The 27,291-nt window shown below is 49.3% G+C and overlaps 1 protein-coding gene across 4 annotated transcripts in view; it reads left to right on the top strand.

Moving 5' to 3' along the window:
- Positions 1-5,174: 5,174 nt before the first annotated feature.
- LOC133358655 (trinucleotide repeat-containing gene 6C protein-like) overlaps positions 5,175-27,291 on the top strand; it is a 55,142-nt gene continuing 33,025 nt past the window's right edge. For 3 of the 4 annotated variants that reach the window (XM_061577060.1, XM_061577061.1, XM_061577058.1), the window contains exons 1-10: positions 5,175-5,383; positions 12,808-12,910; positions 14,722-14,743; positions 17,364-17,587; positions 17,924-18,011; positions 19,436-21,331; positions 22,198-22,413; positions 24,406-24,632; positions 25,305-25,361; positions 27,218-27,275. In XM_061577060.1, the coding sequence (XP_061433044.1) occupies positions 5,379-5,383; positions 12,808-12,910; positions 14,722-14,743; positions 17,364-17,587; positions 17,924-18,011; positions 19,436-21,331; positions 22,198-22,413; positions 24,406-24,632; positions 25,305-25,361; positions 27,218-27,275 (2,896 nt within the window). In that variant the 5' untranslated portion in view covers positions 5,175-5,378. The remainder of the gene's footprint in view (positions 5,384-12,807; positions 12,911-14,721; positions 14,744-17,363; positions 17,588-17,923; positions 18,012-19,435; positions 21,332-22,197; positions 22,414-24,405; positions 24,633-25,304; positions 25,362-27,217; positions 27,276-27,291) is intronic. The other variant, XM_061577059.1, reaches the window with a different exon arrangement.

Here is a 27,291-nt window from a genome sequence, read left to right as displayed (position 1 = left end):
CTAGCCGCCACGCATATAAAGGATTTAGACTGAAAAACTTTGTTTTTACGGGTTAATTTATTATACTCTTAGTTATTTCGGTAAAGTCACGTAGGTAAAAAATGAACTAAAAATTAATAAAAATAAAACAATGAAAATCAGGTGGGACCGTCACAGCCAGATTAGATGCAGCAAATTTTAGCTGTGACGGTCCCACCTGATGACGGAGACTTGTGTTGCCTCCGAAACGTCGTGATTTTCATTGTTTTATTTTTATTAATTTTCATTTCATTTTTTACCTACGTGGTGACTTTACCGAAAGAACTAAGAGTATGAATCCTTGCAGTCACGAAAGCTTCAAATCTAGGGGGAGATTTTCTTTGGGGGGTGAAGGGGATTGGCGAGGTCATTGCCGTTCTGGGATCCGGTCATTAAGACTGAGCTCAGGTTTATGAGCAGACCACGTGTCCGTGTGTACAGGCAGTCCTCGGATTACGAACACAGGCGCTTTCATACTCACTTCCATGATTTGATTTTTTTACATCGACCTAAAATATAAACCTTCACTTGCAAATTGAACCCAGGCACTATTTTGTTCAGCCTAGCGATCCTCAGCGAGATGTAAAAGAGTCAGTCGAGTGCTGGGTTTAACCAGGCTGGATTGTGTGAGGAGCTCACAAATCTTTGAAAGATCTGGACAAAGTCCCATCGGTGAGTTCCTCCGGCAGTCAAGGCTGCGTTGGCTGGGCCATGTAGCCCGCATGCCCAGCCACCGCATGCCTACACAGCTTTTGTTCGGCCGGATTGAGGGGGCTAAACGGGCGCGGCACGGGCTGGAGAAGAGATGGAGTGATGTGGTACAGGAGGACATGGAGCTGAGTGGACTTGCCGATGACTGGTACCAGCGGTGTCAAGATCGGCCTCTGTGCAGGAGGCTCGTGAAGGACGTTACTGGGCAGTTGGAGGCAGTCACCCTCCAACAACAACGGAGGGCGGAGGAGTGACGCTCACAACAACGAGCGGAGCGCCGGGTGGCTAAAGCACATCAAGTTGGCACAGTAGGGGGCACAGGTGGTGCATCAGCCAGTCATCTCGGTCATCTCAGTCAGCCAACCCATGGCACCTGCTGGGTCTGTGCCGTGACCTCCTCCTGCACCTAGCCTGGCACAGTAGGGGGTACAGCTGGTGGTGCATCTACCGGTCATCTCAGCCAACCCGTGGCACCTGCAGGGTCTGTCCCGTGACCTCCTGCACCTAGCCTGGCACAGTAGGGGATATAGCTGGTGGTGCATCTACCGGTCATCTCAGTCAGCCAACCCGTGGCACCTGCTGGGTCTGTCCCGTGACCTCCTCCTGCACCTAGCCTGGCACAGTAGGGGGTACAGCTGGTGGTGCATCTACCGGTCATCTCAGCCGACCCGTGGCACCTGCTGGGTCTGTCCCGTGACCTCCTCCTGCACCTAGCCTGGCACAGTAGGGGGTACAGCTGGTGGTGCATCTACCGGTCATCTCAGCCAACCCATGGCACCTGCTGGGTCTGTCCCGTTACCTCCTCCTGCACCTAGCCTGGCACAGTAGTGGGTACAGCTGGTGGTGCATCTACCGGTCATCTCAATCAGCCAACCCATGGCAACTGCAGGGTCTGTCCCGTGACCTCCTCCTGCACCTAGCCTGGCACAGCAGGGGGTACAGCTGGAGGTGCATCTACCGGTCATCTCAGTCAGCCAACCCATGGCAACTGCAGGGTCTGTCCCGTGACCTCCTCCTGCACCGAGCCTGGCACAGTAGGGGGGGTACAGCTGGTGGTGCATCTACCGGTCATCTCAGCCAACCCGTGGCACCTGCTGGGTCTGTCCCGTGACCTCCTCCTGCACCTAGCCTGGCACAGTAGGGGGTACAGCTGGTGGTGCATCTACCGGTCATCTCAGTCAGCCAACCCATGGCACCTGCTGGGTCTGTCCCGTGACCTCCTCATGCACCTAGCCTGGCACAGCAGGGGGGTACAGCTGGTGGTGCATCTACCAGTCATCTCAGTCAGCCGACCCATGGCACCTGCAGGGTCTGTACCGTGACCTCCTCATGCACCTAGCCTGGCACAGTAGGGGGTACAGCTGGTGGTGCATCTACCGGTCATCTCAGTCAGCCAACCCATGGCACCTGCTGGGTCTGTCCCGTGACCTCCTCCTGCACCTAGCCTGGCACAGTAGGGGAGGTACAGCTGGTGGTGCATCTACCGGTCATCTCAGCCAACCCGTGGCACCTGCTGAATCTGTACCGTGACCTCCTCCTGCACCTAGCCTGGCACAGTAGGGGGTGCAGCTGGTGGTGCATCTACCGGTCATCTCAGCCAACCCGTGGCACCTGCTGGGTCTGTACAGTGACCTCCTCCTGCACCTAGCCTGGCACAGTAGGGGGTACAGCTGGTGGTGCATCTACCGGTCATCTCAGTCAGCCGACTCATGGCACCTGCAGGGTCTGTCCCGTGACCTCCTCCTGCACCTAGCCTGGCACAGTAGGGGGTACAGCTGGTGGTGCATCTACCGGTCATCTCAGTCAGCCGACTCGTGGCACCTGCAGGGTCTGTCCCGTGACCTCCTCCTGCACCTAGCCTGGCACAGTAGGGGGTACAGCTGGTGGTGCATCTACCGGTCATCTCAGTCAGCCAACCCATGGCACTTGCAGGGTCTGTCCCGTGACCTCCTCCTGCACCTAGCCTGGCACAGTAGGGGGGGTACAGCTGGTGGTGCATCTACCAGTCATCTCAGCCAACCCGTGGCACCTGCTGGGTCTGTACCGTGACCTCCTCGTGCACCTAGCCTGGCACAGTAGGGGGTACAGCTGGTGGTGCATTTACCGGTCATCTCAGTCAGCCAACCCATGGCAACTGCAGGGTCTGTCCCGTGACTTCCTCCTGCACCTAGCCTGGCACAGTAGGGGGGGTACAGCTGGTGGTGCATCTACCGGTCATCTCAGCCAATCCGTGGCACCTGCTGGGTCTGTACCGTGACCTCCTCTTGCACCTAGCCTGGCACAGTAGGGGGGGTACAGCTGGTGGTGCATCTACCGGTCATCTCATTCAGCCAACCCATGGCACCTGCTGGGTCTGTCCCGTGACCTCCTCGTGCACCTAGCCTGGCACAGCAGGGGGGTACAGCTGGTGGTGCATCTACCGGTCATCTCAGTCAGCCAACCCATGGCACCTGCTGGGTCTGTCCCGTGACCTCATCCTGCACCTAGCCTGGCACAGTAGTGGGTACAGCTGGTGGTGCATCTACCGGTCATCTCAGTCAGCCAACCCGTGGCACCTGCTGGGTCTGTCCCGTGACCTCCTCCTGCACCTAGCCTGGCACAGTAGGAGGTACAGCTGGTGGTGCATCTACCGGTCATCTCAGTCAGCCAACCCATGGCACCTGCTGGGTCTGTCCCGTGACCTCATGCACCTAGCCTGGCACAGTAGGGGGGTACAGCTGGTGGTGCATCTACCGGTCATCTCAGTCAGCCAACCCATGGCACCTGCAGGGTCTGTCCCGTGACCTCCTCCTGCACCTAGCCTGGCACAGCAGGGGGGAACAGTTGGTGGTGCATCTACCGGTCATCTCATTCAGCCAACCCATGGCACCTGCAAGGGTCTGTCCCGTGACCTCATGCACCTAGTCTGGCACAGTAGAGGGTACAGCTGGTGGTGCATCTACCAGGCATCTCAGTCAGCCAACCCATGGCACCTGCAGGGTCTGTCCCGTGACCTCCTCCTGCACCTAGCCTGGCACAGTAGGGGGTACAGCTGGTGGTGCATCTACCAGTCATCTCAATCAGCCAACCCATGGCACCTGCTGGGTCTGTCCCGTGACCTCATGCACCTAGCCTGGCACAGTAGGGGGGTACAGCTGGTGGTGCATCTACCGGTCATCTCAGCCAACCCGTGGCACCTGCATGGGTCTGTCCCGTGACCTCCTGCACCTAGCCTGGCACAGTAGGGGGGTACAGCTGGTGGTGCATCTACCGGTCATCTCAGTCAGCCAACCCATGGCACCTGCTGGGTCTGTCCCGTGACCTCCTCCTGCACCTAGCCTGGCACAGTAGGGGGTACAGCTGGTGGTGCATCTACCGGTCATCTCAGTCAGCCAACCCATGGCACCTGCTGGGTCTGTCCCGTGACCTCATGCACCTAGCCTGGCACAGTAGGGGGTACAGCTGGTGGTGCATCTACCGGTCATCTCAGCCAACCCGTGGCACCTGCAGGGTCTATCCCGTGACCTCATGCACCTAGCCTGGCACAGTAGGGGGTACAGCTGGTGGTGCATCTACCAGGCATCTCATTCAGTCGACCCATGGCACCTGCTGGGTCTGTCCCAACCAGTCTCGAAAGGCCGAATCAATACAGTCGCTTCTAAATTGTATTTACAATGAACATCTCTTCAATGTTTATAATAGAAGTATTTTTTTGTAACTTAAAAGCCGCGTCAAATTTTTATTTGTTTTAACGAAATAAATTAAAGCTCCCCACGACTGTGACGTCACATCCGTCCCCGCCAGAGATAAATGTAATCGTTAAGTCGTCCCGGAAGTGACCTCATCTCATATCGCTTCCAAATTATATTTAGATTTTTATTTTTTATCTTTAACATTTATAATTGCTATTTTAAAGTAACGCGGCCGATTCTGGAAATCTTGATAGTGTAATCATTTAATAAATGATTTAACAAGATAAATAAAAGCCCCCCTCCCTCATACACGTTCGTGACGTCACATCCGTTCCCACAAGAGAAATTTGAAATCGTTCAAAACGTAACGGAAATGACCTTTTTCACATCGCTTTTAACTTATATTTATAACAAACATTATGTTCACCAGTTCTATTTGAGACTTAAAATCGACGCAGCCGCGTCTAAATATCTCTAAAATGTAAGACAATAATTCTTTAACAAATAAATAAAAGCCCCCACCCACCACCCCACGTCTCTGTCGTCACATCCGTCCCCAGCAAAGACAATCGAATCGTCAAAACGGAAATGGCGTCATCGCACCCGCTCTCATTTAAAACAAATAAACACTCACTTACATTAAAAAAAACGACTCTACGGGCACACGGTAAAGAATAAATTCACCTCAATCTAAAACACATTTGTATTTAAAAAAAAACCTATTTCAGATCCCCCTCATGACGTCACGTCCACCCGCCCCGCCCCCCTCACCACACAGCAGAGGCAGTTGAAGCCAAGATGGAGACGAAGCGTTGCCGCGATGGTTTCGTATCTCGCCTCCACTGATCTCCTCGTCTCGACTCCAGCAGCAAACCACGTCGCCGACGAACGCCCCAGGCGTTTTGCAGCGCCGCCAACAGCAACAGCAGCAGCAGTAGCAGCGGGAGCCAGGCGGAGGAACCGCGGCACCTTATTCCCATGAGGTAAACGCATCGGCAACCCCCACCACCATCACCACCACCATCATCACTAGCACCCTCCTCCTCACCTTCCCCGATGTTTGTTAATGGTGGTGGTGGTGGTAGTGAAGCCCGCGCTGTGTTTGGGGGAGGGGAAGGAAACGCGTGTGTGTGTGGGGGGGGTGGGAAGAGATCTTGTGGCGCACACTTAAAGGTTTCCACTACTTTGTTGTGCTGAGGGCTGGTGGTGGTGACTTGTGTTGCCTCCGAAACGTCGTGATTTTTATTTTATTTTCATTAATTTTGATGTTTTAGCTACACGGTGACTTTACGGAAAACACCTAAGAATGTGATTGCTTGCAGTCACGATAGCTTCAAATCTAGAATTAATGAGGGGGGGGGGATGTTTGTTTTTGTGACTGGCCAGACGCAGCATTTGTTTTTTTACGAGCAAGTTTGACGATTTAAAATGTTTTTTTTTGTTTTGCTTGAAGGGTTTTTTTTTGTTGCAAGATGCGTTGTGGTTATTGGTGTTGGTGGTGTTGCGTGGTTGTTCCATATTTTTTTTGAATGGAGAGCGGTGTTTTTGTTGCAGCTCCCGTGTTTATTGCGTTCTGATCGGCGGTGTTAGATAATTGGAATTAATCCTGATATCGATTTTATTTTAATCGGAGGAATCTGATGATCTGTTGTAAAGATATTTTTGGTCACAACACGATGGGAGTGCAAGGTAAAGAAATGTTAAATAAAATCACCGAAATAAATACAAACACGAAACCAGACAAAGCCCACTGAGGTATTAACTTATTTTTTTTTACAAAATCGATCTGGCCACAAATTATTGCTCGGCAAAGTGGTCCATCATTGAGCCATTTTAAAGCATAAAAATAATCTAAATAACCCAAACGCGTGTTCCTAAACGTGGAGGGGGGTGGGTGGGTGGGAAACCCACAATTCGGAGGGGCCCGATAAAGGTTCAGCCCTGCAATATCTCACCCCCCCCCCCCTCATCATCATTGAACCATTTTAAAGCATCAAAATAATCTAAATAACCTAAACGCGTGTTCCTAAACGTGGAGGGGGGTGGGTGGGTGGGAAACTCACAAATCGGAGGGGCCTGATAAAGGTTCAGCCCTGCAATAGCTCACCCCCCCCCCTCACCATCATTGAACCATTTTAAAGCAGAAAAATAACCTAAACGTGGAGGTGGGTGGGTGGGAAACTCACAAATCGGAGGGGCCTGATAAAGGTTCAGCCCTGCAATAGCCCACTCACACCCCCCCCCTCATCATCATTGAGCCATTTTAAAGCAGAAAAATAATGTAAATAACCTAAACGTAGAGGGGGGTGGGTGGGTGGGTGGGAAACCCACAGATCGGAGGGGCCCGATAAAGGTTCAGCCCTGCAATAGCCCACTCACACCCCCCTCTCACCACACCAGTTTCACCGTCTCCCACACCACCACTTTGTGAGTTTTCCTCGGCCATCGCGTTCGATAAATAAATTCCCACTTTGAGTCGCCAGATTTATATCGGAAAAGGTGTAAAAAAAACGCGTAAGGGGCCTCCCGCTAGAGGGAGATAGAGAGAGCCCCTTTGTCGATTGTTGCGATGCTCGACAATTCCACGGTCGCATGACGAGGCCCTGGATCGACTAACAACAAAAAAAACTGCTGGAAAAAAAATCTACTGCCGATCCGTTTTTGTTTTACATTTATTGCATTTAGGGATTTTAGTTTTTTTGGTTTTACTTTCAATGTCGTAAGTGGTAATATAGGCACGCTTGTGATTTTAAAAGGGATGTTTAATTGGGAATGTAACGCCTTACCAGACGACATTCACCGGGGAGATGGAGCAAATAAAATCGGTCCGTGTGCAGGGGTTTATAGGTGGATTGTTATGCCGCATTGGCGAGGCCTTCATCATTCGGCCGTGGATTTGCCATGGTTGATGATGATGCAAAGAAATTCTGCTTGTTACAAGGTATATTACCGGGTTAAAAGGTACATCATTGTAATGCGTTCCACACCGTCTAACAATAACTATAGCAAATAATGTTTTACGTTTAATGTCAATGCACGATACAGTATGTGGTTTGAGTGCGAGGTTAAGATTCAGTAATGTTTAGCTTCTACGTTGGGGTGGAGCGGTAGTGCAGTCGTTAGATAACTGCGATATGAACGCGGTGTTCCGAGGTCGATTTCCCGCTCACGGCCTGCATTGGCGAAGAGTATTATGTGAATCGGTCCTGGGTCCATTCGCCCTTGACTCTCCTACAATGACCAACCATGGCGAGATGTTAACTACCTCGCCAGGTACGCAAGAGATCGTGGGTTCGACCCCCCGACGCCTGCTGTATGTTTGGAGGTTGCATGTCGTCCCTCTCCCCGTGGTTGCGTGGATTTTTCTCCGGGTCCTCGGGGTATTTCCCCGCCACATTTAGAAACGTGCGTTTAAGAGTATTTTTTTTTACTGCTATGAATTTCCACGCTATCATTTGTGGCCGTGTCGCGTCCGAAATATAACTATGTAGCTCGAGTGGCCCTTACCTGGTCGAGAAAAATCTAGTTTAAAAACAAAATAGTTTTGTGGTCATAGTTAATCCCACGATTTAAAGCTTTCGTGACTGCAGGGATTAATCTTCTTGGTTCTTTCGGTAAAGTCACGTAGAGGGGAAATAATAAAAATAAAACATAAAATACAATTCTCACGACGTTTCGGCCACAACGCAAGCAGCCGTCCTCAGGTGAAGAACAGGGCTGTCGGAAAGACAGTGTCTGAATGAACACCACAAGGCTTGGAGCGTCTATTTAAGCTGGGTTGGGGGAGGGGGAAGACCTGTTCTTCACCTGAGGACGGCTGCTTGCGTTGTGGCCGAAACGTCGTGAGAATTGTATTTTATGATGTTTTATTTTTATTATTTTATTGTTTCCCTTCTACGTGACTTTACAGAAAGAACCAAGATGATGAATCCCTGCAGTCACGAAAGCTTTAAATCGAAATTTTATTACGTTTAATTTTTATTATTTTATTATTTCCCTTCTACGTGACTTTACCGAAAGAACCAAGGAGATTAATCTCACGGTCAGTACATAGATTGAGGAGGACCCTCCTCCAGCGGTCGTTTGCTAAAGAGCTTTGCGTGTTTTAAATTATTAATTAATATGCGAGTATAAACATAGGTTAATTACAATGGATCAAAGGCATTTTTTTACGTGACGCCTTTAACGGTGTTCACTGTGTATAGGTTAATCCTAATCTAGCGAAATAGAAGTTTATTTTAATGTGCATATTTTTATTAAATGCAATTTTGTCATTGATGGGCTCGTCATCCAATGGCGGATTGACCACTCCATAAAATGCCACTTTATACAGCAGTACATATTTAGTCTCTTGCAAACAGTGTGATTAATTTCCATTAAGGTAAAAATTTCGATTCGAAGAAATAATACCTTTGTCAGCAGAGGGCAGTGCCACGACATATGTAGTTGTACAGTACTATGCTCCATAGTCTATGGTTTCCCACCTTAAACCTGTGCTGACCAGTCCGGTAAAACGACCCCGCCACTCGATGTATGGAGTGGGGGGGGGGCATCCAGTAGTGGATTGACAAACAGGGCCTAAAAACTTAATTTGGAGCTTTCGTGACTGCAGGAATTATTCTTTGGTTCTTTCGGTAAAGTCGCGTATAAAGATAAAATAAAAAAGTATTTAATTTATTTTATTATTTTATCTTTATACGTGACTTTACCGAAAGAACCAAAAAATAAAACGGCCTAGTACGTGTGCATGCCTAGTTTTAGATTTGAACGTTCTGATCTTACCGATTTGAACGTTCTGATCTTACCGCAAGTTTGTGTCGTCATTAATATTAATGTTTGTAATGCCACTTAATGCAGCAATGAAGTTTTAATTGAGGTGAAATGACACTCGGATAAAAAAAACGCATGCGACAGCACTGTTAGAGGATTTGCTCTCCTGACTGTAACACGAAGCAACCCGGCGGTCATCCGTCTTAACAGGCAGCAGCCATGCCGATGAGACAGAAAAAGGTGAAACTTGTCGAGAAATTTTTGCTTCCGAAAAGATTTGTTCAGAATGTTGTTCATAGGCTGATGGACTGAATTTACTACGGACTAGTTAATTATAGGGCCTGTCTTCGCCAGGCAAACGTTTTCGACAAATGTAAAAATTAACTTGATATGATTTGTTACAATTTTTTATCTACGATCAGACATTAACAACTACTCCAACAATTTGTGTTTTTTCCGCAAAAAACAAATTTTTTTGATAACTTGATATTTAAAGATGTACTCATCAGAAACTGCTCAATTCAAAGATTGTTCTTTTTTATTAGAAAAACCCCAGAAATGTATGAACTTAATACTCTGAGGGGAAGCTCTCTAATCTTTTACCGTTTTAGAATTATTCAGATTTGAACATCATAAAATGTGTATTTTTTCGTTCAAAACCGCTTGAATCCGAAATATCTCAAAAACAAAAGATAGAACGATGGTTCTCGCTTTAATCTTACTTGCTGTTTAACACTCTATCAAAAAAAATGGCAGTGTTTTGAACGGTTTTTGAATGACACGGCACAAACATGTTTATGGGGCACTTAAAAATGGAAATGTGGGGTCCTTAAAATGAAAAATCTTGGATTTTCAGATGTCCTGTTGTTTTGTCCTAAAGCTACCTATGTAGCAAATTTCAGCTTTCTACCTTGTCGGGAAGTACCCTATAGCTTTTTGAGACATACAGAGTAAGGTCTTTATATGGATTTCATTTTTCAGTAATAAAAAAATATATATAAGGTTCTATGCATTTTAAGGGGCTTTTATTTTTTGGAGGCCCTCTAATATTACTTTGTATTGTACGAACCAGAATTAGCCTCTGCTTTTCAGTGGCGTACTTTTAACGTTTCATATTGCTTTTAGTATAATTTGTTTTATTATATAAAGAACGACATAAATATTACAAGCTGGTCTTCGTTGAAATAACAGGGTTTTGGTTGTGATAATGGATATACCAAGTCACCCCGCCTGTTATTTTGGGGACCCACTGTAATAATGTCAGGACAGTTCCCACTGGCTCGTGTTTGGGAGGGTCCTGCTACATTGGGAAGTTGGAGCAATCGCTTAAAAAAAATGACGAGTGTTTTGCTTGGTTGCCGGAGGAAACTATAGCACCCGGAGAAAACCCATCATGCGTAAGCAGGCGATCGCACTCAGAAAGTCCGCACAGGTGGGTTTATGAACACGCTTGCTATATAACTACTGTCTTTTTTTCTTCTTGATTCTTTCGGTAAAGTCACGTAGAAGGGAAATAATAAAATAATAAAAATAAAACATAATAAAATAATAATAATAAAAATTTCTTATGTTTTATTTTTATTCTTTTTTTATTTCCCTTCTACGTGACTTTACCGAAAGAACCAAGAAGATGAATCCCTGCAGTCACGAAAGCTTTAAATCGAATGGAGCTCTGTATGACCCACTAACCATTGCATCCCAAACACTGACAGCTTACGTAACATCATTGTGATATTAGAGGGCGCTTTTTCACTTGAGCAATAGTGTTGTATGTTTGTTTAACTTTCTTTCATACCGTACTTAGACAATCCTGTTAATCGTTAAATATGAGCATCAACTCAGACATTTTGTGCAAATTGGACCTGCCGTTATAACGTGGAATTTCCACTGTTGGCTCTGGATTGTCAATGGGGTTAAGTGAGGGGAGTGTTGCGTCTTGGGTTTCATAAGTAATGCAAACGGTAATTTTGTGTAGAATTATATGGCCTGGGATACGTAATGAGCGATAACACCGCTGAGATCGTGGGTTCAAGCCCTGGGGCTGTGCGTCTCTTTATCAAGAGTTTCATAACAGCGCAACACAACGTGGGTTTACATAGTATCCAAACGTGCCCGCAGAGCAAATGCGTTGTGCAGAAACGCTGGTCGTATTTTATTTTATAGGGGCAGTGACAGCAGGACCACAGAAATGGCCTTTATTGAGCCTGGATTTAAACTGGGGTAGGGAATTGAGAGCACCGATGGCTGGGGTGAGTTACAGGCTGTGGGGGCAGCAGAGGAGAAGGAGTGACCTGCCAAGAAGCGAAGGTTAACCTGGGGCTTCTACATGAAACTTTTATTGAAGCAGAGTGCATGGAGAGGAGTGAGATGAGGCGTGAGTGGTAGGAGAGTGTGTGGAGAAGGTAGTGTGAAATGAGAGAGGTTGGAGAGTAATGAAGGGGGGAAGAGTGCACGGACGGGAGTTGAGTGAGATGACAGTGGAGAGGTAAGGAGAGTGCGCAGAGGAGTAGAGTGAAATGAAAGGTAGGAGAGTGCGTGGAGGGGAACAAGTATGATGGGGGTAGAGGTTATCAGGGACTGTCTGTCGGGGCTCTTGACAAGGAGTGAGATCTAGAAATTGATGCAGGATTTGATTAGGAGCCAGTGGATGAATTGGAGTCTTGGGATGATATGGTGAAGGGGGGTCTGGTTATAGCTGCGCATTTTGGAGCATGTGGCGTTTGGAGATGAATGATGGGCGGAGGCTGGGACATAGAGGAGAGAGAGATTCCTACGCAAGATTAAGAATATATTACTGCATGTGAAAAGGTCGCATTTGTGAATGGGTATCGAAAACAAGGTTCCACCGTGCACAAATACTCAACTGGGGTGTGGGTTAACTGGTGAGGGTGGTTATGTGACGGTCGGATATTGGACGTTCATTTTGTGCCTTTGTAGTTCTGCTGGCGCTTAGTGTGTCTAACATGGGCATTATTAAACCTCGGAGCCACCAGGCCACGTTTATAGTTTTTTCACGCAACGTTGAACACGGCCATTGAAATGCGGTTACATTATTTGCCACAGGGCATCGGTTGCTCTTGATGACCGTTTCCCAAAAATGAAAGTAGTCACTTCACAAATTCCAGAAGTCCGGTTTAAAAAAAAAAATGTTGACCGGTTGAAACTGTACTGAAACCACCCAGCATTACACAAACATTGCAACGTGAGCATGAGTTTGTGTGTGTGTGTGGAAAGCGTTAGGCGCAGTGGTCTGTGGGTGGTGCTGTTGGTGCAGTGATGAGTGAACCTGGCACCTCGAGTTTGCCTCACGCTCGCAGCCAACTTTTGTTTGCCGAATATCGGAACACAGGTTCTGTGCCCTATCCTAGGTTGTCAACCGTAGCCGAGTATCTGCTGCGGTGTGTTTAACATCAGCACTGGGGAGTCCAAGATCGCTGGGCTTGGCGAGGCCGGCATAACATTGTTTTGTTCCGGCTCGGCACTTGTTAACAACCAGTAGGCAACCACCGTGTGAGGGCGCTGGCCTTAGCTCGGATATTACAGTGGATAAAGGGAGTATTGAGAATATATCCCGAGCGCCCCCCCCCACGCCCCGGCAGGCGAGGTTGTTGAGTCGAGGTGGTGTCTCTTGTGGCAGGGATAGGGAGGTGCAAAACAAGACCTCGGAGGCCGACACATTGATGGAAGAGAAGCGCAAGAAGAGGGATGATAAGAAAAAAAGAGATTCTTCCGTGAAAAAGGTGCGAGAGAGACATGGCCTCTGCAAGCAAACTAAACCACAACCCCCCCCCCCCCCCCCCCTGGTCTCTTGAAGATAAACAAGTATAACCCGTAAAAACAAAGTTTTTCACTATAAATCCTTTATATGCGTGGCGGCTAGAGTCCTCTCGTCCTCTGGCTTGAGATGGCTGCCACCTATGGGTCAGATGATTGCATGGCAGCATTAAGCAATTGGTAATTACATATCATATTTTTGTCCTAAAAAGTGTAAAATTTTGGGGAAAAAATTTCACGAACATTAATTGTCACGCACAACGAGCATGTGTGCAAAATGTCAGCTCGATTGGATCACGGGAAGTGGGTTAAAAAACGACCGAAAGATTTGCACGGTCCTAAGCAAGCAAGCAAGTGAACTTAATATAAAGGATTTAACAAGTAAACCCATAAAAACAAAGTTTTTCACTCTAAATCCTTTATATGCGTGGCGGCTAGAGTTCTCTCGTCCTCTGGCTTGAGATCGCTGCAATCTATGGGTTAGATGATTGTCTGCCAGTATTAAGCAATTGGTAATTAAATATTAAATTTGTTTTCCCTAAACAGTGTAAAATTTTGGAAAAAAAATTTCACGAAAATTTATTGTCACGCACAACGAGTCTGTGTGGAAAATGTCAGCTCGATTGGATCACGGGAAGTGGGTTAAAAAACGAGCGAAAGATTTGCACGGTCCTAAGCAAGCAAGTGAACTTAATATAAAGGATTAAAAAAAGTAAAGCTTTTGTGTGGCGGTTATTTTAAAGAATCTCGTACATTTTGATTGTCTAGTTTAACACGCAGTAGCTTTTCGCGACCAATATTATTAATAATAGAGGTGTTTTTGTTAGATCGCACAAATATAAATGTGTCGTTAAACCCGCCACCACCCGACGCAGCCAATTAGTACACCGGTGTGTTGGAGAGTAAACCATCAACATTTAAAATTCGAGTACTCAAGATACAATTTTTTGTGAATTTACTCTCAAACACACCGGTGCGCTCAACTAATAACAAATTGGCATGTTTTGTTTGTGCGACAAACCTTACTGTTTGATTGTCTAGTTTCTAGTAGTAGGTTTTTACCCTTTTAAACTGGTACAAAACTGACACCTTTATTCAGGGCGTCATGTTTGCAATAACCACAACACAAGTAGTCAAAAAAGCAAACAAAAAGCAACTCTGATAATGATAATGATATGCACTGTCCTTGAAGTTGATTGGTCCACACCCGAGACGGCTTTCTTTAGAGCCTAGTCCCCATTGGTCTTGGACCAGATGACACCAGAAGGCGGACAACTCATCAGAGTTGCTTCTTTTTGTTTGCTTTTTTGACTACTTGTGTTGTGGTTATTGCAAACATGATGCCTTGAATAAAGGTGTCAGTTTTGTACCAGTTTAAAAGGGTAAAAACCTACTACTATATTTTGCCACTGGTAAAAGAGATCTCATAGTGTCTAGTTTCTATTTTTTTTTCTTCTTTGTGTTGTTTGAACTCTTTTGGTCCATTCACGTGAATAGTCAGAATAAGAATTTTTCTTCAGAATCGGAATACATATACTGAAGGAATCCGATGAGATATTAAGCTATTTTCATAGATGTCCAGTTGGGGCACTGGGTAAGATTGTGTTATTAGCCTATTCTGAGGACACTGATCCTGAGACCCGATCTCCAGGAGCCGAGTCTCAAGATCTGGAAGTCTTGTGTCCGTTGCGTGTGTAGTGTGTGTTTAGATGAGTCGGTTTGAACGCGATCTTCGTTCATACCTGTATTGATATGTGTTCACGTTCTTTCTTTACAGGCGTCCGAGGTAAAGCCGAAAGGTAAGATGTTACTGCGACTTTTTCCGGCCGAGTGGGACCTAGGGATTTTGAATTAATTCCACGAGTGAGAAAGTAATTGTCTCTGCTGAAAATAGCATTTGTAATTCAACGTTGCTATGGTTTGTACAGTAGACAGTCGACACACACCCATCCCATGCAGGGTGAAAATTATTTTCTAGTACTTCCAGTAACCGAATAAGAAAAAAAACCCCACTGACATTCCGGTTACCGATTTGCCACGCATAGCATTGTCTAGATCAGGGGTCGGCAACCTACGGCTCCGGAGCCGCATGCGGCTCTTTACGGGCTGCTTCTTGACGATATGTACGTATGTACAGTATGTGCTCAGATGCATTGCGGCTCTTGAAATACTGAATTTTGTATCGAATTGGAAAGAAATGGCTCTTCTTGTTATTTTGGTTGCCGACCCCTGGTCTAGATCAATAAGCACAACGTGAGACCCTTCTTAACTGAGAAACGAAGGGAGCTGTTGTGTTATGATGCTGAAAAAAAATAACGCTGGTCAACACACTTTTTCTGGCATAAGGTATTCCAACGGTTGTAAGGTAATTTTGGGGTGCTGATTCCAAATCTGGCATCAGTTTTTGTCTATCACATCAGGTTTTTGAGATCAAATATTGCATTTTCAATAAAAACTGCAGAAGAAAAATACTAAATAAATGTGGATATCTACATAAAATGATATTATAAACACACTATCCTAAAAATACAGCACCATATTTAACACTAAAGCAGTCACTGACTCGCAACAACTTGCAATCGTAAGTGACAGAGTTAATTTCGGGTAAAATCAATGAAAATGGGGTATGCCGATAGCATAAAAATGAGATGTGATAGAGCAAATCTGAGATCAGATTTGGAATCAGCACCCTGAAATTAGTCTAGAACAGCTGCAAAAGTCCAGGCCAGAAAAAAAAAATTTTGTTGACCAGTGCAATAATAGGTTTTTTGCTTTAGCAAAAGATGTGATGATGTTCAGACACCTTTTGCAGGGCAGCAAGTCTGCATTAATCACACACACTTGTGGATAAAACATGCAAACAGACATGCTCTGATGATATATGCGTTATCTTTGAAACTATAAAAGACATACTCTTAGGTTTTTTCGGTAAAGACACGTAGGAAAAGAATAAATAAATAATAAAATAGCTCGTACAAATTATTCTATAAATAAAATAAAGATTAAAAATATTTATTATTCTTTTATTTCTATCACCACATCTACACGATATTTATTTATAATTTTTTGCCTATGTTACTTTACCGCAAAAACCTAAGAGTCTGTTTGGTGTTTGAACGTCTTAACACCCGCTGTTTGATTTCCAGAAAGGGTAGAACCTATTCTTGTTTTTCTTAATTTTGGATAGTGTCACAAAAGGTCCCATAGGTATGTGTTGTAATGGTTCGCACACGGTCCGGCGGTTGAAATTATGGTGCAAGTTTCTCTAATCTTCCAGCCACTCTCCAGTCAGCAGTGTACAGGTAGTCAACTACTTACGATGGAGATGCGTTACGACGACCCCATCGTAAGTCAAAAATATCGTAAGTTGAAGATGGCCTAGTCTACCCAGGAGTCTTAAAGAACGGTGATAATTTAGCAGAACAGAGCAATTTACAGTACCGTACTGTATAAACTATATACTGTGTGTACTTATTAATTACAATACTGCATTGCACAGTCAAATGTAAAGTAACAAAAACAAGGTAAATTCTTAGCCTACCTATATGAACTGCAATTTAATAGAAAGTTTTTTTCAGGAAACAATCCTCTCTGCTATAAAAACTTTGAAAATTCATTGAACGTATCGTGGTAACCCTAAAATGAAATCGCTAAAGCTACGTATCATACATGCATTGAACGTATCGTTCGCTGCTGCGTTTGCCTGCCGCGCGAAATTCAAAATATGTTACAATTTTGTCGTATCGCCATCGTAAGATCGAAATATCGTAAGCAGACCATCGTAACTCGGGGACTATCTGTAAATGTGTGCACCACAGTTTAATGAGTTAATCGGCAGGGTCTGTGTGTGGTACACCCGCCTCTTCGAAGACCTCTGGCCAGCGTGGAAGAGTAGACCAAATACCCACGACAGCTCCCTTCTAGTGAAGGATCTGAATTGTGTAAGCAAGATAAAGTAAATTAAACTTTTTTTTATTTCACCAGGTAAGGCCAATTGAGCTACCTAGCTCTCTTTCAGAAGCGACCTGGCCACAAATTATAGCCCAACGAAGTGGCCTGTCGTGTGGACATTTGTAGCAGTCAAAATAATCTTAAGCGCATGTTTCTGAATGTGGAGGGAGAAACCGGAGAAAAATCCACGCGATCACGGGGAGAGAGACTTGCAAGGTTGCACCTTTACGTTTGAACAGAAATTAGGACAAACGTATTTAGGCCACCGTGCAGTTTGTATGCTCACCTGCGCCCAATGGGTGCACGCGTGACTGACTTTCCACGGAAACGTTGACCAGTTCCTGGCTTGCGCAACCGATAATAAAAATGCCAATCGGTTTATCGGTTGTCGTTATAAACGTGAGGGTTTTTTTAATGACGTCACACCGTGGCCCCCCCCCCCCCCCTTCAACCTGCCCTTCCCATCAGACGCAGCAAAGCCTGTCGGTCGACACTGCTCTCAACAACAGCAGCAGCCGCCGCCGCAGCAGAACCAACAGCAGCAGCAGCTGAACCAACAGCAGCAGCAGCAGCAGGGCGTACTTGCAGCAGCCAGCCCTTCGCTTGCCGCGTGCGCAGCTCGATTCCAGCTGAGAGAAGTTCCCCCTCGATTCCGCCAACAGGAGCCCAAGAAGCTGCCCAAGTCTGGACAGGTAGGGGGGGGGGGGCTCATCTAGCGGCGGTGTCGCGAGACGGTGAGCCAGCGCCACTGAGGGGCCCGTTCTCAGGCCTTGGGGTCTGGGTATCTCATGGGTTCATAATGGCAGCGCCGTGAGTTTGTATGTTTTTACCCCCTCCGTATCTACATGGGTTTCCTCCGAAAGCTAAAACAAAGCGCGTAATGTAACTGATACTGACCAAACATCGAAATGCTGAAAAATATACCAAAAAATTATATAAGAAACATTGTGCGGTGAGGCTTTCCTCGGTTAAATGAGCTTGGTAGTAAAGTAAAAAAAAGTTACCGCTAATAACTCTGTGGCTTGCAGACCGGGGCTTCCATTGGTACGCACAGTGGGCCGACGTCAAACTCCCCGAAGGCTTCGACCCAAGACTCGTCTTCCAGCGCCACAGGAGGTATGAACCCGTGGCGTCAAAACTGACTTCGCACGCACACGCGCACACGCGCACACGCACACACACGACGGCTAAGATCCCCCACGTAGCCTTTAGCAGAATTGGGACAAGCGCCGTGAGCGAGCGGCTTCAAAGGCCGGCACGGAACGCAAGGGAGGGGGGGGGGCGGTGTGGCCAGGCACTCGCCTGGCCGTCTTTGTCTCTCCAGCGGTTACACACCCCGCGGCCAGGTGCTCGTTTTCAGTTGATCAAGGGGAATCCCAGGGACCGGTTCAGATATTCGTCAGCCCATGCAAAAGCTGTCCTTAGCAACATTCCTACCCATAGCACCCAGAATGGCCCCAACACAAACCATAAACATAACCATAACACTAACCCTCGTCAATATTCATGGTAACACGAGCCCGGTTATGAAGCCGAACACTTATCCCTCTGACTCTACCCTTCCGGTTGCTCAATGTGCTCTGAAGAAGGGTCAATGCCTAAAACGTTGCCTTAAATGTAACTTTTCTTTTTAATGCAGTGCCATGAATGAATGCGTTGAGATTTTTGTGATCGTGCACCGCTGCCAATTCAGCGTCACCAAGTTTATTTATCTCACATTGTCCCTGACGCTGGTCTCATTACCAGCACTGGCCATGACCCTGACACCGATGCTGTCCTTGCCACACGCTACTACTAACACTAATATAAATACAAATACTACCTCTATCCCTGAGACTATTCCTAACACCGGCTGTGTAGCATTTTGCCTAATACCAATCCTAACGCTCGCCCGTAAAGTCGGTAGCCTCTCAAACACTTGCCACAACAAAAAGCCACAACGGTAATCCACCAACTATAAAACTCCTTCTGATGACCATACCCCCCCCCCCCTTCCACTTTACTAGTCACGCCATTACTAACCTCGCCATTGAAACCAGCGATGAGAACTTTAGCAAAAGTAGAGCTGGGATAGATTAAGTCAACAACGAAAATAAATATTTGATCGACCACTTTTTTTAGCGGCCGATAACTTGTTCCCCTTGAAAAGTGGCGGCCATCCCCTGCCTCTTGAAGGCGGGAAACCCCCTAAAAAGTTCTCGTCCCCCCACCGCCCGTCCAGCGGCACACTTACGAATAGTGGGGGTGAGGCTTTTGACCCCCTCCCCCTGGAACTGTTTTCGTGTAATTTGATTGGTCGAGTAACCTATGATTGTCATGGATAACTGGAAGCTGGATGTAAGCACACCTTGTAATAAACGATGCTGATATAAGCACTGGTAGGGAATGCAAAGGACAACTTCTGATGCACACTGCTATGAATCTAAACACGACTGCACTTGCTACCAAGGGGTGTGCCTAGACACAGCTTCTGCTCGATCCAATAGCCCAGCTCTAGACCAAAGCGCATCCCTCTCCCCCTCCCCTCCCATAACCCACAGCTCCTCCAGACTCTGCCATGAACTCGGGTCCAGCATTTGAGGACAATAGCAGCAGCAGCAGCACCACCAACAGCTGGCCCTGCCGTGCACCCGGCGCAAACAGCAGCAGCAGCAACAACAACAACAGCACTGGCGGCAGCAGCAGCAGCAGCAACGCCTCCATTCCGCCTTCACTGCCGGGCCCCAACGTACATTGGCACAATGGCTGGGGTGGAAAGACGGCATCTTCCATATCTGCTCGACATACCGGGAAACAGCAACAGCAAGCACAAGCCAGCGGCGTGGAGCCGCAGTCTGGTTCTGCGGAACCCGAAGGTGCCGGCGCTACTACCGCCGCAGCAGCAGCGGCGGCGGCGACAGGATGGGGTGATGCAGCAGACTCGGGCGTTCCTGATCGAGGCTGGGGTAATGATTGCAAGCACCGTAGCAGCAGCAGCGGTAACAACCTAGGTGCAGCCGGCGCCGCTGCGGTCGGCGGTGGCGGCGGCAGCAGCAGCAGCAGCAATAAAATGTCAGGCGCAACCGGTGTTACGGTGGGCAATGGCAGTAGCAGCGATAATACAGCGGGTGCCACAGTAAAAAGCAGCAGCAGCAGTAGCAATAATGCGGCAGGCACAGCCAGTGCTACGAGTGGAGGTAGCAGCAATAACAGCAGCAGCAGCGTGTCGGCCGCAGCTGGCATGACAGTAAGCGGCAGTTGCAGCAGCAGCATCGTAGGGTTAGCGGGTGTGACCGTAGTGAGCAACGGTAACAACAGTGGAGCTCGAAGCAGCAGCGGCGCAAGCAGCACCGGCGGCACCGGCGGTGGCGGCACCGGCAGCAGGAACGGACCCCCCAATCCGTGCATCAAGACGCCGGCGGGAGAAGCGCCCGCCTCCCAAAACCGGCGCGAAATCGACCCCCGCGTCCTCTCCAACGCCGGCTGGGGCCAAACGCCGGTGAAGCAGAACACGCCGTGGCCTATCGCGTCGCCGCCGAGGCCGCAGCCTCCACCTCCGCCGCCGCCACCCACGCAGCAGCAGCAACAGCAGCAGCAGCAAGCGGCTCGGAGGGAGGGAACCAACGCGAGGCAGTGGACGTCACCGTCATCGTGCGGCTGGGACGATGGCTTCACGGTGGGCTACTGGGAGGACATTGCTCCCGCTATCGCGGCCGCTGCCGCAGCCGCTGCTGCTAGTACTGGTACTGCATCGTCTTCATCGTCGTCCTCAACAAAGTCAAAGTTTGGACTGCAGCCCCATTCGAGCTGGGCTGAACAGCAACAACAACAACAGCAGCAACAGCAGCAGCAACAACAACAGCAGCAGCAGCAGCAGAAGAATCATGGAGCAGGGCAATGGCAGACCGGACGGGCCGCTGAGCAAACTTGGGATAGCGCTGGCGGTTGGAATGACTCCCGCTCGCAAAGGGGTGGCGGCGGCGGCGGTGGCGGCGGCGGTGGCGATAGTGGTGGCGCAAACAGAGGTTGGGGGGGCGCTTCGACTGAGCGCTGGGGAACGTGGGAAGAGCAGGCGGCATCTGCCAAAGCTGCGGCAATGGCACAAACACCGGCGATGCCGCCACCGCCGCCGGCAATGCCGTCTTCATCTTCAAGCGCGATGCAGAGAGGCTGGGATGATTCTAGGCCTCCCTCCGCCTACCAGCAGCACCAACAGCAGCATCAGCAGCAGCAGCAACAGCAGCAGAGGATGGGCTTGGAGGGTGGGTGGGGAGGTGGCGGCCGGAACAGCGACACGATGGGGATGTGGGATGTAGACTGGGAGGAAGAGGGAAGGTATGGGCAGATTGGGAGCGGCGGCAGGAGGAGAGGGATGTCTGCATCGAGCGAGCAGCAGCAGGACCGCGGGCGTCCCATGCAAGGAGGAGCAGCGCCCATGAGGAAATTGTCTCCTACTGGTGAGAGAGACGCTCTGTGTTGTGAATGATACTCGTATTGAAACCCGGACTCCTGGAGCCGAGTCTTAAGACGCTGAGACCCGGTCTCCTGGAGCCGAGTCTCAAGACCCTGAGACCCGGTCTCCTGGAGCCGAGTCTCAAGACCCTGAGACCCGGTCTCCTGGAGCCGAGTCTCAAGACGCTGAGACCCGGTCTCCTGGAGCCGAGTCTCAAGACCCTGAGACCCGGTCTCCTGGAGCTGAGTCTCAAGACCCTGAGACCCGGTCTCCTGGAGCCGAGTCTCGAGACCCTGAGACCCGGTCTCCTGGAGCCGAGTCTCGAGACCCTGAGACCCGGTCTCCTGGAGCCGAGTGTCAAGACCCTGAGACCCGGTCTCCTGGAGCCGAGTGTCAAGACCCTGAGACCCGGTCTCCTGGAGCCGAGTGTCAAGACCCTGAGACCCGGTCTCCTGGAGCCGAGTGTCAAGACCCTGAGACCCGGTCTCCTGGAGCCGAGTCTCAAGACCCTGAGACCCGGTCTCCTGGAGCCGAGTCTCGAGACCCTGAGACCCGGTCTCCTGGAGCCGAGTCTCGAGACCCTGAGACCCGGTTTCCTGGAGCCGAGTCTCAAGGCCCTGAGACCCGGTCTCCTGGAGCCGAGTCTCAAGACCCTGAGACCCGGTCTCCTGGAGCCGAGTCTCAAGACCCTGGGACCGGGTCTCCTTGAGCCGAGTCTCAAGACCCTGGGACCGGGTCTCCTTGAGCCGAGTTTCAAGACCCTGAGACCTGGTCTCTCGGAGCCCGAGTCTCAAGATCCTGAGACCCGGTCTCCTGGAGCCGAGCCTCAAGACACCTGGTCCTCAGTCTCTCTTCCCTTCTCTCTCTCAGGCTGGTACGATCGTTCGCGGCCTTCCGAAGGCTTCTCCCGCGGCGATGACGGCACATCGCTGTGGGGTCGAGGCGGAGAGGGAGCAGCCCCGGGGTGGGCGGCATCGCATCCCCCGCCCGCCCCCGACCCCCCCGGGGTTCTTCCAACCAACGCCGGGCGACCTGTGTCCGGCTGGGCCAACACGCCGGCCGCTGAGCGCTTCTCCAGCAGAACTGGTGAGTTCGGCATCCGAATCGGAATCTTTATTTGCACCGATGGAGGAATTCGATGAGCCTCCGAAGATCTTTTTCTCGCACAAGTCCCCAGTATGGGCAAGGGGGTCGGCAGGTTACCACGGCCAACAATACACACACATCTTCTTGGTTATTTCGGTAAAGTCACGGAGAATGGAAATAGTAAAATAATAAAAATAAAACATTATAAATTAATAAAATGAAATAATTATTTAAAATGTTTTGTTTTCATTATTTTATTATTTCCATTCTACGTGACTTTACCGAAAGAACCAAGAAGATGAATCCCTGCAGTCACGAAAACTTTAAATCGAAATTTAATACGCACACAAATTAACGATAGCGGTACAAAGATAGAGAAAATGGTAAGCAAGTCACTGAATATGAATAATCCCATACCACACCAAGATAACACAGCAGTGGTCCCTCAATAAGATGGCACCGTTAACCGAACTATTGATACACAGGCGAGGAGCAATTTTACAAATCACATTTGCAAATGTGACTGCTGTATGCAGCACTCATCTTCTGCTTCGTGATATGTTTTGAAGGAATATTTACGATGTTAGGGGAGGGACACAAGGTTGTTGCAAAACGTTACAGCAAAGGCCTTGTCACCTCTGTCAATCCTTGTTCTAGGGATATTTAAAAGGTAATTAGATGGAGGCCTTAGGTGTCGTGGATTTGACAGTGGGCTCCTTAAGGACGTACTCTCCGGCACAGCCAGCGTAGCCCCCCCCGCGGTGACGGTGGTTTTCCATTGGTCACGAACCGCGATGCGTTGGCCTCGCAGTATCTGAAGATGGCTCGCGAGGCCACGCAGTGCTTGGTGTAGGTCATGTGACGTCAAGTTGGGCACGTACACGGCGAAGACACGCTGCCGTCCACGTCATCGCATGCGTCGATGGCGACTTGATCGTTCCGCGAGAGGTCAAGAGTTCAGTGTCCAACCCACTGTGTTCCCGACCCGGCTGTCGTGAACCTCCCCCCCCCCCAATCCCAAGCCCACATGCTTGCCCGCGCGCTGTCACGGTTCGCACACTGGACTTGCAACCCGAAGGTCGCCAGTTAGTTTCATTCTCCCGTGGCGCAGCAGTTCGAACGACGGTGCAAGTTTCTTAAATCTACCGCCCCCCTCCCCGCCACCTCTGTCCACCAGAGGTCGCAACCGGGTACCCGATACCCGTACCCTACCCGATACCCGGCTACCCGTACCCGGCCAGGTACGGGTACCCATTTGTGACCCTGGTGCGGCCGGGTACGGGTAGGCCGTGAGTCACTGGTGAGTCACCGTTTGTCACTCATTTCCCAACGTCTTGTCTCTTCTCACAATTCAAGTTCCTAGAATCAACCCACCCGCGCCTACAATATGGCTTAATCCCAGAGGTCGTAATCGGGTACCCGATACCCGTACCCTACCCATACCCAGCCGTTTCATTCTCCCGCGGCGCAGCAGTACCCAGCCGGGTACGGGTAGCCGGGTATCGGGTAGGGTACGGGTATGAGTACCCATTTGTGACCCTGGTGCGGCCGGGTACGGGTAAGGAATCAAAACCCGTTTGGGACCTCTGCTGTCCACCCAGAGTGTAAATGGATTCGTCACAGTTAGTTGATCGGCACGTTGCGTGCGGTGGTGCCAAGTGGCGGAGCTCCCACATTTTCTCAAGACGTCTTGGCCAACGTGTGGAAGTGTAGAGTCGAGCTGCTGCTCGTTCGCACGTCTGTACGTTGAACTTCTTTCGCACCGTCCATAGCCAAATGTGCTCGTAATCGGAGGTGCGGGAGGACAACAAACTAAACACAAAAAGTAGTGCTAAAAAAATTAGTTTTCAATCTAGGTGATGTAAAAGTGCGATAGCTCTCGTAGGCATGCCCCCTCCGCCAGCAGTGTCGCAAGAAACCAGTTGCAGGCCTGCGCCTTTACCTCCGAGGGTCTCAGTGGGTTCGTGTTGTGTCGGCCGGCGCTGCGTGCAGACAGGAGCAAAATGGACGGCTGGAGTGGGGGACTACCCGCTGCAGATGGGTTCTCTCCCGACTGGACCACACTCGGGGGGCCCCCCGCTGACGACCTCGCTTCGGAAAGCCTGTGGAATGGGGGGCCCCTCTCGACGCATAGTCCTGGGGGACATCCGTGGAGGAAACCACTGCAGCAACAGCAGCAGCAGCAACAGCAGCAGCAACAGCAGCAGCAACAGCCCAAGGTGTGTGTGGTGGTGGAAGCACCTGGGTCTCTCCCGTGGCCTCCTGTCGGCGAGCGTTCGACACTTCACGTGGCCTCAAAGTGCACCTGGCCTCGTGTAAACGCCGTGGTAACGTCACCGTCACTTAGTGACTAATGGAGGGTATATTAGTATTGGTGTAAGCGGCAGTGTGGGGGGGGTCTGTGTATTTATGGTTTGTGTGCGTTGCCCTCCAAACAATAACGGATGGAGGAGTTTTTGCTCGCAGCAATGAGCGGGGCACAGTGCATCCCAGTTGAGCCACAACACCCGCTGGTCTCTATCCCGTGACCTGCCAAGCAAGAGCCTTCCACATTTCCCGTGTAATTTGGTTGTAGTTGTATTTGTAGAGGGGTGTGTGTGTGTGTGGGTGTGCACGCCTGTTTGTGCATGTGGAGGCTTACGTGGTGTGTGGTGCCCCCCGAGTGGCTTGTTTGTACATTGGTGTCTGCCTGAGAAGAGTTGTAGGGGTCGTGTATTTTCCCGTAAATATGAGCGCATGCTCATGCTTTTATTACACGCCTGTTTTGTTTAAGTCTACATATGCAGAGAGGGGGTTGCCGTGGTAACGCTTGACGCTGGTGCTGATTGCGGTTGCGCCAATGAGAATGGTGATGATCCTAATGCTGTCGGTGGTGGTGGTGATGTCTACAGGGTTATGAGCTGATGCTGGCACGTCTCCTGAAGCAGCTCACTGACCTAGGCTTGTCGGTGAGTGACCCCCATTTCACACGGCTCACCAGGTGTGGGTTCCAGTGATGCATTTCACACGTGAAACAACTGAAGACTAGCTTGTGTATCCAGACCCAGGTAGTGACGAGCAAATCCAATAGTCTTCTTGGTCCTTTCGGTAAAGTCACATAGAAGGGAAATAATAAATAATAAAATTAAAACATAATAAAATAATTATCACGACGTTTCGGCCACAACGCAAGCGTCGTGAGAAGAAACGTCGTGAGAATAATTTTAATATATTTTATTATTTTGTTATTTCCCTTCTACGTGACATTTCCGAAAGAACCAAGAAGATGAATCCCTGTAGTCACGAAAGCTTTATAGATACGCACAGTGGAACCCCTCTTAACGCCGGCAATTGGGTTCCACGAAACCGGTAGTTAAGTGATTTGGTCGTTAAGCAGTAACACCAAGAATTCAAAAAGAGACGTTTCCACGTCAAAGCCTCGACAGACACCGGATGTAATCGACGTGCCCCCCAACGCTCACGAACGGACGTCGCCGATTGGCCGAGGCCCGGTCAGGCCACTCTGGGGCTCGCCGATTGGCCGAAATTGGCGGTTGCGTGCTGGTTGCGAGCCCGTCGTCAGCAGGGGAATGGTCGGCAAGTTCCAAGTGTAGCCGAAAGAGATGTTTGCTAACAGCACTGGTCAGGATGGCACGGCACACGAGGGGCTGGGTAGCCAACACCATGCCTGGCCGCCTCCATCTCACCATTGCTGATGTTAACACACCGTACCTGTTACTCATTTAAGGCTCAGTTGATCTAGGGGGAGGCCCAGGGGCGATTCAAATATTTGCCACTTATTGGTCATGAGTGGGAATCGAACTCGGGTTCAACGCGCAGTGGTCTAACCTCTGCACTACCACCGCCCACGAGAGAACACGCGTGTGCGATAAGCAGAGGTCGCAAACGGGTTTTGATTCCTTACCCGTACCCGGCCGCACCAGGGTCGCAAACGGGTACGGGTACCCGTACCCGGCCGTACCCGTACACTACCCGTAGCCGGCTGGGTACGGGTAGAGTACGGGTATCGGGTACCTGATTGCGACCTCTGGGATGAGGCCATGTTGCAGGCGCGGGTGGGTTGATTCTAGAAGCTTGAATTGTGAGAAGAGACAAGACGTTGGGAAATGAGTGACAAACAGTTACTCACCAGTGACTCACGGCCTACCTTTACCCGCACCAGGGTCGCAAACGGGTATGGCTACCCGTACCCTGCCGGGTATTGGGTAGGGTACGGGTATCGGGTACCCGGTTGCGACCTCTGGCGATAAGCCCTCGTTTAACGTGGTGGATGCATTCCTGTAAAGTGCCTCGTTGAGCGAAAAACACATTTGGCAAAAACAATTTCCCCGTAAATTACGTGGTTGGCGAGCTACGATGTACAACTCGCACAGTCAGATGGCGGGATAAATAACTGTGGGTACTCCGCCGCGTACTGTATCACTCCGCTCACCCGCGCAGTTCATGAAAGTAGTGCGTCATCGACCGCTCAAAAGGCGCGTTATAACGGTGCGCGGAAAGTGTTCCCTCACGGAAGATTAGCGTGTTTTCTTGTTTCTGCCCATGGCTAACAAAAAAAAAGCGTTGGCCAAAACATCCCAATACTGAAAATTCACCTCGCTTAAATTACTCAATTGGGATTGCACATGGCGGCAGCGGCAATAGCAACCATGCCCCTCTCCCCCCCCGACTGTGTAAACTTGGCAGGACCCTCCTGAAAAAGAGGTCTTGAGACTCGGTGAGAATTTTCTTGGGCAAACAAGTGAAACAACTATAATAATAAGCCGATTTGTGTGGTGGTGTTTTTTTTGGTCTGTCGTCTCAGAGGGAACAAGCAGAAGAGATGCTTCTTTCAAACAACCTCAACTCGGACTTGGCACTGGGTGAGTTGTCGGCGTG

Source organism: Lethenteron reissneri, chromosome 63, assembly GCF_015708825.2.
Source record: "Lethenteron reissneri isolate LAM-NWPU_2019-01 chromosome 63, ASM1570882v1, whole genome shotgun sequence".
Classification (NCBI taxonomy): Eukaryota; Metazoa; Chordata; class Hyperoartia; order Petromyzontiformes; family Petromyzontidae; genus Lethenteron; species Lethenteron reissneri.
The sequence above is the reverse complement of the archived record's forward strand: the minus strand, read 5'-3'. Positions and strand labels throughout refer to the sequence as shown.